A 20,858-nucleotide genomic window follows, 5' to 3' on the forward strand; every position below is an offset into this window, starting at 1 on the left:
TGCACGTTGTTATTGGAACTGGAATTGGTTTATTATTGTCACGTGTACCACGGTACAGTGAAGTTCGCCTTGCATACTGTTCGTACAGATCAAATCATTACACACAGTGCACTGAGGCAGTACAAGGTAAAACATTAACAGAATGAAGTGCCACAGCTACAGAGCAACTGCAGTGCAGGCAGAAGATGCAAGACCATAACGAGGTAGGTAATAAGATCAATAGACAACTGGGTACATTTCAATAGTTTTATAACAGCAGGATAGAACTGTCCTTGAGCTTTTTGAAATGTGCATTCAAGCTTTTGTATTTTCTGCCCAAAGGAAGAGGGGAGAAGAGAGAATATCTGGGTGAGTGGGGTCTTTAACTCTGCTGGCTACTTCATATAGATGCTTGAGTCTTTTGAACCAACACTGAAGGGAGCAGCACGGAGATGATACATTGTCGGCAGGCATTTACAGCCCATTGCAGCAGGTCAGGCCACCATAAGGTGTCAGACGCAGGAAATGCCACCCACAGAAGAGACGTTTTGTTGCGATGTCGCCTCTCAGCTGGAGGCTGCATCCACGTCCAGGCAAGGATGAGCTTCATAAGACATTGGTCAGACCACATTTGGAGAGCAGCTTCGAGCCACATGTCAAAGAAAAGACGTGCTGGCATTGGACCGGGTTCCAGGGGAGGTTCATGAGAATGATCCCAGGGATGAGAGTTTATCTGTGAGGAGTGTTTGATGGCTCTCAGTCTGTACTCACTGAAGTTTAGAAGAAAAAGGAGGGGGATCGCATTGAAACTTACCGAATATTGAAAGGCCTCGATAGATTGGAGATGGAGAGGATGTTTCCTATAGTGGGGAAGTCTCCAACTTGAGGACACAACCTCATAACAGGAGGAGGTCCATTCAAGATAGAGATTAGCCAGAGGATGGTGAATCTGCGCAATTCATTGCCACAGACGGCTGTGGAGGTCATGTCTTAGGGCATATTTAAAGTGGATGTTAACAGGTTCTTGATCAATAAGGGATTCAAAGGCTACAGGGAGAAGGCATACAATGGGAAAATAAACCAGCCATGATCGAATGGTACAGAAGATTTGATGGTCCAAATGGCCTAATGCCACTCCTATGTATTATGGTCTTATGGCATTGAAGAGGGTGAAATGATCTCAGCAATGAGACAAAAGTGATGTGGGGATCACTTTTGTGATGTGGGAAACATGCTGCTTTAGAAAAAAAGATGGTGGGGGGGGGGGGGGAGATTGAATAGATACAAGATTGTTTACCAGTTTGATAAGAAAATCTAAAGGGTTACAAAGTTGGATTTTAGGTTTTGGTCGAAAGGACCATGGGGAATATGAAGGAAATGTTTCAACGCTGTGAGCTGTGATTTAGGACACTACCTGAAAACACCTCACATAAGAAAAGGTTTTACAGAGGCTAATACACAAAAACTAGCTAAGTAGCCTTAAGCTTGGGCAAGTAATCACTGGTCTTTAACTTGCCAAGTACTAGTCACACGATACTTCATGGCTCACCTCTTTGCTGGTGATGAAGGTCATGTACACATCATCACTGACCGTTGTTGTGGCAACATTGGGACCGGGTGGGTCATACTCCGAGGTTCCAAATTTCTTCCAGTTCTGCAAATAGATAAAAGCCAGTCTGAGTCTGAGTGCGACTGGACACACCCTTCTCCTGAAAGGCAGAGTCATGGCTCACTCAACCACACTCTCAGAGTCAGCACGTTCACAGTCCAAGTCCCACTCCCAAAGCTTCAGCACAAAAACTCTCGGACAGCTGCAGGGCTGGAGAAAATCAGAAATACAAGGCACAGAAGGATTTAAAAGAATGATGCCAATGTTAAGAGAGTGCTGATTAACCAGAAGCCAGTGTGCATCGCCAAGCAGAGGGGGTGCTCATTAGTGCACTGCAGAGTTTCAGGGGAGCTGAGAGGGAAGTGCGGGAAGACAGCAGGAATAACTAGTCCAGGAGTTGCAGAAGAATGGGTGTGAATGCATATAAAGGCAAAGTGTGTAACAAAGTAATTGTAACTGTTCTCATCAAGTAAACAAGTGAACCCTTTAACAACAGCTCACTGCAAAGAACACAGATTTTAAAACTCCTTGTTTGATGCAATTATTCTGCAAGGGCACTGGCTCAAAAAGATACTCACTTTTCTCCTGGCCACAGCTTTGGAAGCCTTCCTGGTTTCAATTCGGAATGTGCGGATAATCTGCGGAAAGATCAAAATTTGTCTTTTTCAACTAACCATTTTATTTCACTTGAGTAAGCATGTTCAACCCTGACTTCTGTTGCTGTCTGTGAGGAGTTCGTACGTTCTCCCTGTGACCACGTAAGTTTTCCCCCCTCCAAGTTTTCTCCCACATCCCAAAGATTGAGGGTTGGTAGGTTAGTTGTCTGCTGTAAAGTCTCGAGTGTGTAGGTGATTGGCAGTATGGGGGGGTGGGGGTGGAATTTAATGACAACATGGAGAGGATCGAAACTGAGATTAATGCAGGATTGGTGTAAATGAGTGTTTGATGGTTGGCACATACTCAGTGGGCTGAAGGGCCTGCATATGCATAAAATAGTCCAAGTGGGGCCGAACAAGCAGGAGAGAGAAAGAAATAGATCCATGGAAGAGGGGTGGGAGGAAGCAACATGGACCAGTTTAGACAAACAATCTATACAGCAAGATCTACGGAAGAATGGGTGCTCTCTATCCAGACTCGCTGCTTTCTGCCATCAGCAAGCAGGGAAATGGACAGCCAGCCAGCCAGCCTATTACAGGAACTGTTGTGTAAACCAAGGGGTACGATCACAGGAGTAAACCCTGGAGACTGACAGGACAGCATTACATCAACAGCTGAATAGAGATCAACTCTCTTAAGTGTGGTGGAAGCAAAAGCCCAGCAGAATGAGGGGCCTATCACTGAGGCACTGCCTGAGCTGTTGTTACACAGGATGTTGTAAGGTTATACCTTATCATACACATCAGCCAAAGGGATGTCCTACCCATGTAACCAAATCCAAGTCAATAGAGGCATACAATTTCTGCTTCTCCACTGACAGGAAGGAACAGTTTAAGAGAATTAATTCTCAAAGTGTGATCTTTGCCCACATTTCCTATCAACATTCACACCAAGAAATGCGATAAACCTCTGCTGAAATGACAGGCCACTTTAGTGCAGAGTGAACCAGAGTGCTGAATGACGGCAGGATTCCTTCTCCTCTGGGCACTGGTGGAGCAGTTTCAATACAAAACCCAAGGTTTCATGGCTTAACAACACCAACTAAAAGGCAAATTTGATCTCAAGTTATGTGTCCAGCCAGTACAATGGTAGAAAATTATGAACCGTTTCAAAGTGTAAGCAGAAGATTTAAACAACTGCCTTCCTTCTGTCAGACACACTGCAAAACACGAGTGTGGCAGATGATTTGCACATACTTACAGGAGTTAGTCTCAACCTGGAGCCTCCTTAGAATGATCACAATGCCAACCAGTTAATGAATGGATAAAGGGAAATTTTCCGGTACTAGATTTCCAAGGCAGGAGGAACCTCACCTTAAATTTCTTCCCATCCTCATCAATTTTGTACTCGATGACAGTTTTAATATTCCCTTTGATCAATTCTTTGGGTGAAGGCAGAGGACCTAAAGATTGAGAAAAGATCAAAATTAACAAAAACATATTGTTGCACTACTGTGAAGAGATTGAGGTAAAGCTGGCAGTGTCAAAAGAAAGAGACCTTCTTTGTCTCACTTCCATACTCAACAACTCAGCACATTTACACACAACTCACAAGCCTTTCAACACAAAATGTATCCACGCCCTTCTCCAGTGCAACATAAAACTAAACCCCATTCTGCACTCACCCCTCAGCTCTGCACTGAGCCCAAGCTCATTTCACTGCCTCCCTCATATCCAGATACCAATGCCCAATTAATCCCCAGGCTCCACTCTCTCTCCAGCACTATTAATCCTTAACTAACCCTCTCCCCTGCCCCACACTCATTCCACAGCTATGTATCCATCCCAATCTAATCCCACTGCTCCTTTTTCTCCCAACAGCACTGTGCCAATCCTAAACTAATCCCACTCTTTCCCCATAGCTTTGTAAAATGACTGAACCAACACCACTGCCACACTCTCTCCAAAGATATGTACAATATCTAATTAAACAGTGAGCCTGAGTATGTGCTTTTCATTTTACAGCTGAACTGGAGCGGTACTAACATTCTTGCAGGGAAGTTTGCTAGTGCTTCTTGGGGGGGGGTTAAACTAAATTTGCAGGGGGCGGGGATCCAGAATGTGACAGAGGATAGCGAGAGGAAGAATAAAGGACAGGTGGGGACTACACAGTTCCGGAATATTAAGTGTGTAGTAGAGAAAGGTGAGGCAGAACAAGTGATAAGGAGGACACATGTACAGAGGGATAGTCTGACGGAACATGGAGTTAAATGTGTTGAAAGAATAAGTAAATTTAGGAAGGACAACAAAATTCTAGGGGCGTATAGCTCGATGGGAGTTCGGGGAGCTGGGTTAAGCACAATAGGCAGCGATTCAAACAGAGAGGAGAAATGGGCTAAAAATTCTATATCTGAATGCACAAAGTGTCAGAAATAAGGCAAATGAGCTTGAAGTTCAGGTGCGAATGGGTAACTATGATGTTGTTGGGATAACGTAGACATGGCTGCAGGGAGATCAGACCTGGGAAATGAATGTACAAGGGTATACGTGCCATCGTAGGGACAGAAATGTGGGCAGAGGGGGTGGGGTGGCCCTGTTGGTGAGGAATGAGATTCAGTCCTTTGCAAGGGGGGATATAGGGTCAGGAGAAGTAGAGTCCGTGTGGATAGAACTGAGGAACAGTAAGGGCAAAAGGACCCAAATGGGTGTTGTCTACAGGCCACCAAACAGTAGCATGGATATTGGGTGCAAGTTGAATAGGGAGTTAACAATGGCATGTGGCAAAGGTAATGTCGCTGTAGTTATGGGGGATTTCAACATGCAGGTGAACTGGGAGAATCAGGTTGGTGCTGGACCACAGGATAGGGAGTTTGTAGAGTGCCTACGGGATGCATTCTTGGAACAGCTTGTACGAGAGCCGACCAGGGACAAGACTATTCTGGATTTAGTGTTATGTAATGAACAGGATTTGATAAACGATCTTGCAGTAAAAGAGCCATTAGGAGGTAGTGATCATAATATGATAAGTTTTTATCTGCAATTTGAGAAGGATAAGGGCAGCTCGGAGGTGTCAATGTTGCAGTTGAACAGGGGAAACTATGGAGCCATGAGGGAGGAGCTGGCCAAAGTTGACTGGACGGATAGCCTAGCAGAAAAGACAGTGGAACAGCAATGGCAGGTATTCTTGAGAATAATGCACAAGGTGCAAAATCAGTTCATCCCCCAGAGAAGGAAGGATTCAAAGGGGGGAAAGGGGCCACAGTGGTTGACAAAGGAAGTCAGAGATTGCATAGCATTAAAAAAAAGGAAGTATGACAGAGCTAAGGTGAATGGGAGGACAGATGATTGGGAAGTTTCTAAGGAACAACAGAACTTAACTAAAAAGGCAATACGGGGAGAAAAAATGAGGTACGAACGCAAGCTAGCCAGGAATATAAAGGAAGATAGCAAAAGCTTTTTTAGGTATATGAAGAGAAAGAAGATAGTTAAGAACAATGTTGGGCCCTTGAAGAATGAATTGGGTGAAATTGTTATGGGAAACAGAGAAATGGCAGAAGAATTTAATGAGTACTTTAGATCTGTTTTCACTAAGGAAGACACAAGCAATCTCCCAGATGTATGGATGGGCCAAGGACATAGGGTAACAGAGGAAATGAAACAGATTGACATTAGGAAGGAAACGGTGATGAGTAGACTGATGGGACTGAAGGCTGACAAATCCCCAGGTCCAGATGGTCTGCATCCTAGGGTACTAAAGGAGGTGGCCCTGGAAATTGCGGATGCATTGGTAATCATTTTCCAATGTTCCTTAGATTCAGGATCAATTCCTGAGGATTGGAGAATGGCTAATGTTATCCCACTTTTTAAGAAAGGAGGGAGGGAGAAAACAGAGAACTATCGACCTGTCAGCCTGACATCGGGTGGGGAAGATGCTAGAGTCCATTATTAAGGATGAAATAGTGGCATATCTAGATAGCAGTGATAGGATTGGGCCGAGCCAGCATGGATTTACCAAGGGTAAATCATGCTTGACTTATCTGTTGGAGTTTTTCGAGGATGTAACCAGGAAGTTAGACGGGGGAGATCCAGTGGATGTAGTGTACCTCGATTTTCAGAAGGCATTTGATAAGGTCCCACATAGGAGATTGGTGGGTAAAATCAAAGCTCAGGGCATCGGGGGGAAGACATTGACATGGATAGAAAACTGGTTGGCAGATAGAAAGCAAAGGGTAGCGGTGAATGGGTGTTTCTCGGAATGGCAGGTGGTGACTAGTGGGGTGCCACAGGGTTCAGTATTGGGACCACAGCTGTTTACAATTTACGTCAATGATTTAGATGAAGGCATTGAGAATAACATCAGCAAATTTGCTGCTGATACTAAGCTGGGTGGCAGTGTGACATGTGATGAGGATGTTAGGAGAATTCAGGGTGACTTGGATAGGCTGGGTGAGTGGGCAGATACTTGGCAGATGGCGTTTAATGTGAATAAGTGTGAGGTTATCCACTTTGGGAGTAAGAACAGGAAGGCAGATTATTATCTGAACGGTGTAGAGTTAGGTAAGGGAGAAATACAAAGAGATCTAGGAGTCCTTGTTCATCAGTCACTGAAGGTGAATGAGCAAGTGCAGCAGGCAGTGAAGAAGGCTAATGGAATGTTGGCCTTTATTACAAAGGGAATTGAGTACAAGAGCAAGGAAATCCTCTTGCATTTGTTCAGAGCCCTGGTGAGACCACACCTGGAGTATTGTGTACAGTTTTGGTCTCCAGGGTTAAGGAAGGACATCCTGGCTGTAGAGGAAGTGCAGCGTAGATTCACGAGGTTAATTCCTGGGATGTCTGGACTGTCTTATGCAGAGAGGTTAGAGAGACTGGGCTTGTACACGCTGGAATTAAGGAGATTGAGAGGGGATCTGATTGAAACATATAAGATTATTAAGGGATTGGACAAGATAGAGGCAGGAAATATGTTCCAGATGCTGGGAGAGTCCAGTACCAGAGGGCATGGTTTGAGAATAAGGGGTAGGTCATTTAGGACAGAGTTAAGGAAAAACTTCTTCTCCCAGAGAGTTGTGGGGGTCTGGAATGCACTGCCTCGGAAGGTAGTGGAGGCCAATTCTCTGGATGCTTTCAAGAAGGAGCTAGATAGGTATCTTATGGATAGGGGAATCAAGGGATATGAGGACAAGGCAGGAACCGGGTATTGATAGTAGATGATCAGCCATGATCTCAAAATGGCGGTGCAGGCTCGAAGGGCCGAATGGTCTATTTCTGCACCTATTGTCTATTGTCTAAACCCACAGTTTTGTACGGATACTCAAGTAATCACACCCTGTTAATTCTTAGAGCCCTGTGTACCTCACAGCTCTGTTCCCTCCCATGTCCCCGTACTAATCCATCACCCAACCTAGTGCCCAATTTATTAAATCATTGTTCAGTGTAAATCCTGCTCTTCCCACCCTCACCCTGTTTTAATTTCAGACTGGTAACACAGCCCATGCTTTTCTCTACCCTGTACTTCCCTGTGCTGCTTCACCGAAGGCTTGACAGAACCTGCTACAAACACAAACACTTGCTAACAAAAGCAACGTCTGCTGGTAGTTTTCAGTCTCAGGATCTATCCTTTCCCCAATACAAATCCAGTACTGTTATCCACCCAGAGGTAATTGAGAAACCAGAGTTCAATTTCTAACAAGACAGTAGTGGAATTTAAATTTAGTTGGTAAAGTTCTATGTTCCAATATAATTGAGAATTAGGTAAAACTTCTCTTTATAAAGACAGCCACAACAGCAACTCTACTGACATAAATGCATCTGGTTCTCTAACATCCTTCAGGGAAGTAAATTGACTGTCCTTACCTAGTCTGAACTATACGTAACTCCCAAATATCCCTGACCTGGCACAGCAAGGCATTCAGTTGTCTTCTGTGTTCAAACAGGGGAACACAAAACCAAATCGGTCAATCACAATGCCACATCTGAGACATGGAAAAGTCTTTTCCCCAGCCCAATCAACTTGCAGCCAATACAATTCATTCCGAGTCACAGCAAAAGACAGCTGAGAGTAAAATGGTATACAGGGAAAGAGTGGGTCCCCTCAGGGAAAGACACTAGGATAATCTGTATTGGAGTCAGTCAATATGGATGAGTTCCTAAATAAATTATACATCATCAAGGGTTAAGACGTGGAATATGATGCATTCATGGAGTAATGCAATAATCTGATGCAAATCGATATTAGGAAGGAGGAGGTGTTAGAGGTCATGAGACCCAAGATTTGATAAGCTGTGACCCTGACAGATTTTTGTATTTTCTTCAGCCACAGGTGAGGTGCCAAAAAACTGAAGGATAGCTAATGTTGTCACAAAAACACTGCAGACACTGGAAATCTGGAACAATATACAAAATGCTAAAGGAAGTCAGGAGGTCAGGCAGAGCCTATTTAGGGAGACAGACAGTCCAACGAGACCCTTTGCTGCTGCATGTTCCTCTATTTAAGAAGGGCAGCAGAGTTAAGGCAGGTAACTCACTGGACAAGATACTAAGGTGTAGTATTTATGTAAGGAAAGGGCTGATCAGAGATTGTCAGCATGGTTTTGTGCAGGGGAAATCTTGTTTTACCGATCTGGTTCATTTTGTTGAGGAGGAAGATCAGAAGACTAAAGAAGGCAAAGTAGTAGAAGCTGTCCATACGGACTTTATTAAGGCATTTAACAAGATCCCAACTGGATGGCTGATCTAGAAGGTGCTGGCACATAGAAATTTCTTCCCAACAAATGCAAGGAGACAGATTTATTTTAAAGAGAGAAGAAGGAGTTTTAAATGAGATTTAGAACATAGAATATAAACTGTACAGCACAGGAACAATGTTGTAACAAACCAGCTAAAAAGTAATCTCTCCTACTACAATGTCCATACCCCTCCATCTCCTTTACATCCATGTGTCTATCTAAATGTCTCTTAAAAGCCTCTAATGTATTTGCCTCTCCCACCGTACCAGGCAGCACATTCCAGGCAACCACCACTCACATCTCTTTTGTACCCACCCTCTCTCACCTTCAATGCATGCCCTCTGGTATCAGACATTTCGACCCTGGGAAACAGATACTCCCTGTCCACTCTATTTATGCCTCTTGAAGGAAAGATTTTTTAATTAAACAGAGTGAGTGATAGGTTGAATTCACTGCCAGAGGTAGTAGTGGAATCAAATATAATCTCTATATTAAAGATACATCTAAACAGGTACTAATAGTCAAGGAATAAAACAAACTAATCTGGAATTAGATTGACAGGCAATAAAGTTGACATGGAGATGGTGGGTTGAAGGAATGTTTCTGTCCCATACAACTTTAGGTGCTGGATGTAGCAAAGACCATGAAACCAGATAACATTCTGGCTTCAGTACAGAGTTCTAGACCTGCAGAACCAGCGGCATCTCCAATTCAAGCAGTTCACACATGCTTGGCTATGTGTGTTAAATTCACACAAAGTAAAGCAGAGCACATCTAATCAGACCACACACTATTCTCAATAAGCAGCGAGCGATGGAATTGTCAGTGTATAAAGTCACAACAGGCTGCTAAGTGTGGGGTCTATAAGGGCCACCGTGCCTCATCATATCTTGGGGCTCACATGGATCTAAGAGCTAAATTCCAGAGGCAGGAGTTATTTCCTTGATATCAAGATAACATCTGAATGACTAGTACATCAAGGAAGACAAGCAAAATGAATGGGTAGATACTAAGATCCAAGGTGAAATGGTTAGAGTTACATCCATAAAAGAAACATTATTTCAGTTGTTGGAGCTAAATTCTCTAAGCCAAGGATTTTGTCAGGGCAGTGTCCTATTCCCATCCATCTCCAGCTGCTTCCGTTAATGACCTTCCTTCCATAAGGTCAGAATGAAGACACTTGTTATAAACAAGTCCACTTACAACTCCTGTCCATTCTAATCAAATGAACCAGGCCACAGCTGCATTCAGCAGGATTTATTTATTGAGATAGAGCACAGAGTAGGCCCTTTGAGCCACACCAACCAGCAACCTCCAATTTAATCTGAGTCTAATCACAGAACAATTTACAACGACCAATTAACCTACCAACTGGTACATCTTCAGACTGTGGGAGAAAACCCACACGGTCATGGCAAGAATGTACAAACTCCTTACAGACAGCAGTAGGAAATGAACCTGGGTCGCCTGACTGTAAAGTGTTGTGCTAACCACTACACTACCATATCACCCTAGACAACGTTCATGTGTAGCTGATACACAGCTAGTAATATTCACATGACAGAAGTACCAGGCGACGAGGAGGTCTTTAGCCAACTCAAAAAAAAACAAGACTTTGGTTTATGGTCTCATCTGAAGAACTCAGTTTATTGTCACATCTCAATGGCAGTGTTGCATTCCCTTGTTTCTGCACTGCAGAATCAACTTGGGTTTCTAGTACAAAGCTGTGAGGATCGAATCCACAACCTTCTCAATGAGTTATAACAATGCAAACCACTGAGCCCCATCTAGCCTTCACAGGTGAATGCAGGGCTGTGCAGAGGATGCTTCCACCCTAGCCCACAGCTGATCAACCACCAGAAACACTCCTAAATTAGTGTAGCTCAATCTGCTGAAAGAATACACCCAAGTTCCAGACACTCAATCCAGGGGTTTAAAATCTATCCAAGATAAAGATGTGCATAGTTGCAAGATTGGTAGGAGTTTGAACCACTTTAATGAACTACAGTATATCTTTGCTGCCTACCTTTCTGTCTCGATCCATCGTCATCTCCTTCAAATGTACTTTCAGTATTTTTATCTGGAACAGCAAAGTGGTTAAAGACTGCAGGATGGGACAGAGCATCACACTGTACAGGGCAGGTTCAAGAGCAACAATTGTTTCAAGTGGAAGTAAACTCCCACAGCAGCTAAACTGTTGAAACACTGCCCATTATTACAGTTATTACTGGAAGCAACAAGTCTAACATTAAAATAACCCCAAATGAACAAGAGCATATTAATTATAAAGAAAACCCTATCACTACTTCACCAATTGTAATGATGGCCTTACCAGCGTCACTAGCTAGTGAGGCTAGTGAGGTTAATTTATTATTTGGAGCATGAAGCATAGTGCACATAACTCAGCAAGCCCACCAATTCTACCACAAGGCTCCATTATTACAGCAAATCAGTGCTCAGTGAAGTTTGCAACACTCTCTCCTAACCTCTTTTCCAATGATCCCACAATACATACAGGAATAGAGAGTGAAAAGTGGTGCTACTAAAACGGATCCACTATCGGAGAAGCTCCCTGCTATTTTATTGAAGCACATATCCACTGTATTTCAATGTAACAATTCAAAACCATGTGAATCAAATCCTGTTCCCGCTAGCCACTTTGGCCAGACTTAAACACACAGAAACCTTTACCTTCTGTTAAAATCCCAACCACCTTCCCCAAAGAAACCGGGAAGAAGGAAGTGACTGCCACAGGCTCCATTCCACAGCCACGACTCCATCCCCCTTGTTCTGCAACTAAGAGTAAACCAGGCTGCTCACCTCCTCAAAAAGCTTCAGACTACGATTCCATACCATCACTTAAACAGCTATGCTCTATTTTATCAGCCAACTCCGCCCACTTGGGGTCAATTTATTTCAAAACCCTCAACCATGATGCAACCGCTAGCCTCAACCATTCCAACACACTCCGGGACAGGCTCCCTCAATCTTCTCCAAAACATGAGATTGCCACACACAACTAGTGCAGAGAAAACTTACAAGGATGCTGCTGGAACTCAAGGGCCTCCGTTAAAGGAAAAGGTTGAATAGTTTAGGACTTTATTCCCTGGAACGTAGGACAATGATGGGAGATTATGAGGAGTAAAGATATGGTGAATGCAAGCAAGCTTTTTCCACTGAGACTGGGTGAGATTAGAATCAGAGGTCATGGATTAAGGGTGAAGGGTGAAATACTTAAGGGAAACCCGAGGGTGGCGTGAGTGTAGAATGAGCTGCCAGCGGAGGTGGTGAATCCAGGTTCAATTACAACATTAGTACATGCATGGGACGGATATAGAAACATAGAAAACCAACAGCACAATACAGGCCCTTCCGCCCACAAAGCTGTGCCAAACGTGTCCTTACCTTAGAAATTACCTAGGGTTACCCATAGCCCTCTATTTTTTAAGCTCCACGTACCTGTCCAGGAGTCTCTTAAAAAACCCTATCGTATCCGCCTCCATCATCATCGCCAGCAGCCCATTCCCCACACTCAACCCTCTCTGCGTAAAATACTTACCCCTGACATCTCCTCTGTACCTACTTCCAAGCACCTAAAACTGTGCCCTCTCTTGCTAGCCATTTCAGCCCTGGGAAAAAAGCCTCTGACTATCCACACGATCAATGCCACTCATCAATTTATACACCTCTATCAAGTCACCACTCATCCTCCGTTAGTCCAAGGAAAAACGGCCACCTTCACTCAACCTAATCTCATAAGGCATGCTCCCAATCCAGGTAACATCCTTGTAAATCTCCCCTGCACCCTTTCTATGGTTTCCATATCCTTAGTGAGGTGACCAGAACTGAACACAGTACACCACGTGGGGTCTGACCAGGGTCCTATATAGCAGCAACATTAGCTCTCAACTCATAAACACAATCCCACGATTGATGAAGGCCAACCCACCGTATGCCTTCTTAACCACAGAGTCAACCTGCACAGCAGCTTTGAGTGTCCTATGGACTCGGACCTCAAGATCCCTCTGATCCTCCAGACTGCCAAGAGTCTTACTATTAATACTATATTCTGCCATCATATTTGACCTACCAAAATGAACCACCTCACACTTATCTGGGTTGAACTCCATTTGCCACTTCTCAGCCCAGTTTTGCATCCTAGAACAGATCCCTGAGGCACACCACTGGTGACCGACCTCCATGCAGAATATGACCCGTCTACAACCACTTTTTGCCTTCTGTGGGCAAGCCAGTTCTGGATCCACAAAACAATGTCCCCTTGGATCCCATGTCTCCTTACTTTCTCAGTAAGCCTTGCAAGGGGTACCTTGCCAAATGCATTGCTGAAATCCATGTACACTACATCTACTGCTCTACCTTCATCAATGTGTTAGTCACATCCTCAAAAAAAATCAATCAGGCTCGTAAGGCAAGATCTGCCTTTGACAAAGCCATGCTGACTACTCCTAATCATATTGTGTCTCTCCAAATGCTCACAAAGCCTGCCTCTCAGGATCTTCTCCATCAACTTACCAACCACTGAAGTACGACTCACTGGTCTATAATTTCCTGGGCTATCTCTACTCCCTTTCTTAAATAATGGAACAACATCTGCAACCCTCCAATCCTGGAGAACAATGGTCCAGGTGCAGGTAGATAGACTAGGTACAGAAACAGGCTAGCATGGACTAGATGGACCAACAGGCCTGTTCTGTGCTGTAGTGGTTTTTAACTCTAGAACTACAGGAATCAGACTGGAACCAAATGGCTTAGCACACCTGTGTAGAACCAGCACCAGCTTTGGGAAGTCGGTAGGGGGGTGGGGGGGAGACCCCAGGAGTACCACCAGATGAAGCTAAAAGTGAGCTGCCACACAGGGACAGAGAGTTCCAAAACCATCAGCATTCTTCATGGTGATAATGCCCACTGTAGAAATGCCAAGGACTAAGTGTTAAGACATACAGCAAAGCATTAACTTCAGCAACCAATCTTTAGGCCTGAACATAGATTGTAGATTAAATTTAAAATACAGCCCTGAAAATAAGTTCCTAGAGCTGTGGACATCAGTTAATTGAAAAACCAGACAATGCTCATTAACATTCATTTTAGGTGTCTGAAGTGTGGGTGTGAAAAAGGTGTGGAAATTATATCCAATTCAAAGGAAGCATTGTAGATACATTGTAAATATAGAATTATCCTTTGAGCTTTGGCATATAATTTGCAATGTAATAATGGGTCCAACAGGCCTCTTCCTCTAGAGTTTATCCCATTTCGTTGAATAAAAGACTACTTTAGATCTACGAGCTGTGTCTCTCCAGTGATTTTGTTAACATACAACACTAAGTATGCAACATCGTCAACTAGCGCTGTTGAGTGGATAAATCACAAGCAATGTGGAAAACTGACCAGGGTGGTGAGTCTGCAAAACCCAGGGCAAATCCAAAGTGGCCAAAAACTGCCCAGATCTACATCCCTCGATCAAACTAATGAAGAGCAGTTAGGACCCAAATTGCACAGTGGACGCTGTTCAACTGGAGGCATTGTGTATTTAATGGTGGCATTGCAGCACAGTGGTTAGTGCAATCTCTATACAGTGTCAGCGACCGCCGATTGGCAATCGATCCCCGCCACAGTCTCTAACGACCTTGCACATTCTCCCCGCGATCTCATCCGGGTGCTCCAGCTTCCTCCCACATTCCAAAGATGTACAGTAACAGTTAGGGTTAGTGAGTTGTGGGCATGCTATGTTGGCACCAGAAGTGTGGCGATACATCCAGGCTGCCCCTAGCAAACCTCAAACTGTGTCAGTTGTTGATACAAAATGAAGAATTTCACTGTATGTTTTGATGTATGTGACAATAAATTTAATCTTGATTTTTAGCAATATGACAAATATGAGGGAAACCCACGCTGTTGACCGCCCACACCTTCTCCCTACTTCATTTCTTATGACAGCATTCAAACTGTAACTGGGTCCACAACACACCCAATCTCAGTGCAGCCCAGCATCAAGCAAGTCCGATATTTCCATCCTTCCCTCTACAATGGTACACCTCGATAATACACTCCTACCAGCTGGAGTGAACCTGACCTACAAAACTAATGGCAAACTCTTCCACTGCGTCCAGTCCGGAACCAAGGTCGCCTAATACCAACAACCTCACTACATTATGCTGACACCACTTGCAATTGTGCAGTTTTAGAGGCCGAATTCCATTACCTTCACCAATGTGTACATTAACACAGGCCTTATAATCCACATCCTCTTCCAAACTCCGTGTAGGTCAACATCCTGTTTAATGCTAACGGTCCACAACAAGATTCTGGAAAAAGTGAACCACTTTCTATATCACAGGATACAGCTCTCAGAGGCAGATACTGATGATTAATTCCAAAGATCGAAGATTAGGTTTATTTGTCACACGTATAGTGAAATGTGTCAATCACCAACAATCTAAGGATGCGGTGGAGACACCCTGCAAGTGCCCCCATGCTTCCGGCAGCAACACATGCCTCCAACTTACTAACCTTACTCATACGCCTTTGGAATGTGAGGGAAACCACAGCACCAACAGGAAACTTACACATCACAAAAACATACAAATCCTTACAGAGACAGGAACTGAACCCTGATGGTTGGCTAAGTGTGACCTACTAAGTCATTTCTTTACCTCTCTTTAGTGAAGCAGTGTAGTCTTTGAGTGCTCAGATCACCAGACTCTGTGGTCCACTGACCATCAGCGTTCCCTGCCTTCCAAATGCCTCAGTGACTTGGATTACCTACACCTAGCACTGTTAGGAGAGTCACTAACAAGGGAACAGAGATACAAAATAATGGACCAGTCATTTATAACCAAGATTGAGCAGCCAAGTGGATCAACTTCTGCTTCTATTTTCTAGTGGTCTGACACAGGAAAGCTGTTTCTGCAAAACCCTCCAAATCCTCCAAGAGAATAAGCAAACCAATGTCTCCAGCCTCTCTCAGGCCCTCATTACATAGTCTGTTTCACTGGGCAGGCCCAATCACACCCTTTTCCAAGCCCTGGTAATCTGACTGAGAAAAAGATCTTCCCAAAACTTCTTTGAATAAAGTGCAACTATCACCACTGATTCCTGAAAATCTCTGGTTCAAGAACACTCAAACTAACAAAGCAACATTCACTGAACACTGAGAACCTCAAGGACAGGTGCCAAAAACTTACAGAAGCCCAATGGTTCTTTTTATTATCCAAGTATGTATGCGGAATACAACTAAGATTTATCTTCTCCGGATAGCCGTAAAATACAGAAAACGAGAGAGGTTGAAAGACATCAATACCCCCCTCACCCTTTAGTTGTAATCGACCCCACCCCATACGAAAAGAAAAAGAAATAAAAACTTGCAAACCTCAAACCCGCCCCAACCCCTCTCGCATAAAAACAGATTAGAAACCAAGAACATCAAACCCCCAGCCTGCCAATCCGCAATGGGCGAGACAAAAAAAATAGAACTGAAAGAGACCGATATGAAGTACAATCCAATACAAAAATACCAAAATTTCAATGACGTCTGACAGCAACCCAGCGGCCCCTCGGAGAGCAGTGACATGAACCAGTGGCCCCTCCAAGGGAAGGGTTACGAACCGGCAGCCCCACCGAGGGGTCACAAACCTAGCGACCTCTCCAAGGGAAGCGACTAAAACCCAGCAGTCTCTCTGAGAACCTCTCACTCTCCTCAACATACGCCTTGATATTTCAATCTTCCTGATGCTTTAATCAGGGAGAAATGTAATCCATCATGGCCCCCTTGTCTTTTGTCTGAGCTTCTCCTTGTGGTAGCTCATGCTTGCCCAGAAGTTCTAACTCAGGTTGTCATGAACACGAAGGGCTAGCCTACACTCTGGTATATCACTATGACTCCAGTACAAATGGAGGATGGAGCATACCATCTCTCATTTCCTTCGCACCCCGCTTAAGGGTCTCAGTCCAAAATAGCAGCAGTATTCTTTTCAATAGATGCTGCCTGGCCTGCTGAGTTCCTCCAGCATTTTGTGTGTGTTACGCGGATTTCCAGCATCTGCAGATTTTCTCGCTTGCCATCCAGGTACAGCCTGGTAAGTTATATTAATACCATGTATATGCCAGGCTGTGACCATCATTGGAAAGGGTAATACAGTGGCAAAGGTCCCAACCCTGACCTCTCTTGCTTTCTGTTCTCCCTGGGAACACATGGATTTCTTGAGTCCTCTGCTTTCCTGTCCTGTCCTATTCCAAAGATGTGTGGGTTGGTAGTTTAACTGTATTGACAAGTGTTGTAATTCTGAGAGAGTTGATGGGAATTTGCGGAGACTAGCTTACAGAGAAATGAGTGGAGAATGGTAACGTTCTGTGAGCCAGCACAGTCACAATGTATTGAAATGATCTGCTCCCAAGCTATAGGGAAATATAGGACAGTCTGAACGCAGGAATGCAAAGCAGAACTGGACCAGCCTCAGAAACGCTGCAGCTACAAGAACAGCTCAATAGTTTTATTTACTGAGCCAAGTCACTTCTCTTCACTCTCCCAAAGCCTCTGCGACTTCTACATAAGGTAGGAATGGCACTGGAATCTCTCTGCTCCTGCCTAGCTGCAACAGTATTTCAGTTCATCGCCATTAGGACAGTGCAGTCCACCAGCCCACACTCCATTCGTCAGCTTAAACATTTATGTTCTTCACCTATTGACTGCAGTGTTCCTCATCCAGAATCAGAATCAGATTCCGGTTTAATATCACTAGCATTTGTTGTGAAATTTGTTAATTTTGCAGCCGCAGCACAATGAAATCCATACTAACAGAAGGGGAAAACATGAATTACAGTAAACATATTAAACAGTGAAATTAAATTAGTGCAAAAATAGAAATTAAAGTAGTGAGGTAGCATTCATGGTTCAATATCCATTCAGAAATCAGATGGCAGAGAGGAAGAAGCTGTTCCTGAATCACTGAGTGTGTGCCTTCAGGCTCCTGTACATCCTTCCTGATGGTAGCAATCAGAAAAGAGCATGTCCTGGGTGGTGGTGGGGGGGTCCTTAATGATGGATGCTACCTTTCTGAGGCACCACAGAGGATACTACGAGGCTATTGACATGATACAGCTGACTAATTTTACAACTTTCTACAGCTTATTTTGATCCCGTGCAGTAGCTCACCCCCATACCAGAGGGTGAAGCAGCCAGCTAGAATACTGTTTCAACAACTCTCTCAAACCATTGACCTCTACCACCAAGATACACAAGCCTAATTTCCCCGATTAATAAAGCCATTCCTTCATTGTAGCTACACTGAAATTGTGCAACTCCCTCCTAACCAGCACTGTTAAAGCACATTCGCTCACTTCGTTAAGTACATATACATCACCATATACAACCCTGAGATTCATTTTCCTGCAGGCACACGCAGCAAATCTAAAAATAGTAGCTATAACAGGCTCAAAGATCAACCAAAATGCAGAGGGCAACAAGCTGTGAAAATGCAAATATAAATAAATAGTAATAAATAACAAGAACACAAGATAATGAGACAGAAAGCCCTTAAAGTGAGATCACTGGTTGTGAGAACACCTCAATGATGTTGTAAGTGAGTACAGTTATCCCCTTTTATTCAAGAGCCTGATGGTTGAGGAGTAATAACTATTCCTGAACCTGGTGGTGCAAGTCATGAGACTCTTGGACCTTCTACCTGACGGCAGCAGTGAGAAGAGAACATGAACTGAAGGGTGAGGATCCTTGATGATGGGTGCTGCTTTTCTACGACAGTGCTTCATGGGATGTGCTCTATGGTTGGGAGGGTTTTAACCATGATGGACTGGGCCGAGTCCACTACCTTTTGTAGGATTTTCCGTTCAAAGGCGTTGGTGTTCCCATACCAGGACATGATGCAGCCAGTCTAATACACTCTTTACCACACATCTACAGATGTTCACCAAAGTTACAGATGTCACCCAGTTGAATTTACATCCTCAGTGATAAAGTGTTTTTGACAGGCTGGTGATGAAACATCAGCAGGTCGGACAGCATCCGTGGAAACGAGCAGTCAACTTTTTGGGCCGAGACCCTTCGCCTAGTACCCTTGTACGTGCTGCTTTGACCACTGCATCTGCAGTGTACTTTGTGTATGACGATGAAATACATCAGCTCCTCCCTGAGGGGTGACTTACTGCAGTTCAAGACAGATCACCACTGTTTTCTTTTCTGAATAATCTATTTATTCTGAGACCATGATTCCTAGTTCTAGACTCCTTAGCCAGAGGAAACATATCTGTTGAGCCCTCCATGTATGCTTCAATGCAGTCAGCTATTCTCCCAAACCTCAGAGAAGAAGCCCACCCTACTCAATATCACCTCATGAGTCAAGTCGCCCCATCATAAACATGAGAAACCACATCCACCAGTCAATTAGCCAGTGCACTCCAGATTTCAAACCCCCTCGAAATCTGTCACTTATCTTAAAGTTGTGCACTATCTACATCTCTACCCGCCCTCCTTGTTTCTATCTCTTTAATTCTTTATATCCTAAATAACTCACATTCCTGCTGCTTTGTAGAATGTCTAAGCAAACATAGAAATATTATATTTGGTCCCTCAATGATAGACTGAGAACAGTTGGGGCACTGGTCCCTGCAGAATTCCATCAGCCAAAGCCTGCCCACCCACTTATTCCGATCTTTTGATTCCAATCTGCTGGCAGGTCTTGGTGAGTAAGCAGAAACTGTCGGTATTTCAGTTAAAACCCTGCATCAGGATGCTGCTTCAGTTCCTCCAGCAGATTGTTTGTTGCTTCGATTCCAGCACCTGCAGTCTCTCTCAATCCATGATGACATGTTATCCTAGTTTTACGTGCTCTCAATTTATTCATAAAACTTCCAGATATCACAACCGCAGGAGATAGCAGAGGGAGGAGAAACTGAAAAAAGATTTTAAAATTCTCCAAAATCTATACAACTCCTTCTGATAATAAACCAACAAAGCAATTCAAAACCTTTTCCCCGTTGGAGTTATACAGATGCAGACAGTATTTTAGTTGAGAAATCTTAAACCCAGAAACATGACCAATTTATTGAGGTACAAAATGCCTCTAGATTCAATTCCTAGCCAGTAATATACCCAGTTTAACAGAAACGGGTGATACAAACCCGGACATTTACACTGGGGGGGGGGGGGGGGGGGGGATGATGGCGGTAGCCCTCTCTAATGAAGAGGAGAGGTGTCGCAGTTAAACAAATTGGCAGCTGGCAGGTAGGGTAAGCCTGTTCAAAGTAGACAAAAGAGCGGCCGGGAATACTGCCGGCTCAGGCCCTCCCCAGCCCCCTGCCTCCCGCCCGCGTCCCATGTGCCGGGCCAGGCCCCGGCCTGCGGCCTGCTCCTTACCCTCGTCTCCCTCCTCCTCCACCTGATCGGCCCAGCTGGGCTTCGAGCTGCGAAGAAGGAGAAAAAAACAGGGGGCAGCCGTTAGTGAAGCCGCGGCAAATCGAACCCCCGGCCCGCCTTCCCAGACCACAGCACTCACTCAAAATCCATCGGCGGCATCCAACAACAGCAGCCCGGCCGCCCCACACACCCGGTACCGCCACTCGTCCAGGACAGAGGGCCGGCTGCCCCCGCTACAGCGCCGCCGCAAGCCGGGAGGACCGACTAATACAGCGCCCCACAGACTTGGAGAGCCGAGTGATACAGCGCCACAAGAGGCTGGGAGGATCAAGTGATCCAGCATTAAAGGCGCTATCCGCAGGTGTAGATAGGTAGATAGATACTTTATTCATCCCCATGGGGAAATTCAACTTTTTTCCAATGTCCCATACACTTGTTGTAGCAAAACTAATTACATACAATACTTAACTCAGTAAAAAATATGATATGCATCTAAATCACTATCTCAAAAAGCATTAATAATAGCTTTTAAAAAGTTCTTAAGTCCTGGCGGTAGAATT

At 44.3% G+C, this 20,858-nt stretch overlaps 1 protein-coding gene across 2 annotated transcripts in view; it reads right to left on the reverse strand.

Moving 5' to 3' along the window:
- Nucleotides 1–20,575, reverse strand: part of eif3g (eukaryotic translation initiation factor 3, subunit G) — a 32,643-nt gene extending 12,068 nt beyond the window's left edge. The window contains exons 1-6 of one of the 2 annotated variants that reach the window (XM_073069391.1): nt 20,438–20,574; nt 20,299–20,345; nt 10,939–10,992; nt 3,559–3,647; nt 2,167–2,226; nt 1,529–1,633 (exon numbers count right to left, since the gene is read on the reverse strand). In XM_073069391.1, coding sequence (XP_072925492.1) covers nt 1,529–1,633; nt 2,167–2,226; nt 3,559–3,647; nt 10,939–10,992; nt 20,299–20,345; nt 20,438–20,457 — 375 coding nt within the window. In that variant the 5' untranslated portion in view covers nt 20,458–20,574. Of the gene's footprint in view, nt 1–1,528; nt 1,634–2,166; nt 2,227–3,558; nt 3,648–10,938; nt 10,993–20,298; nt 20,346–20,437 lie in introns of both variants that reach the window. The other variant, XM_073069392.1, reaches the window with a different exon arrangement.
- Nucleotides 20,576–20,858: the final 283 nt, after the last annotated feature.

This window comes from Hemitrygon akajei, chromosome 16 (assembly GCF_048418815.1).
Source record: "Hemitrygon akajei chromosome 16, sHemAka1.3, whole genome shotgun sequence".
NCBI classification, from domain to species: Eukaryota; Metazoa; Chordata; class Chondrichthyes; order Myliobatiformes; family Dasyatidae; genus Hemitrygon; species Hemitrygon akajei.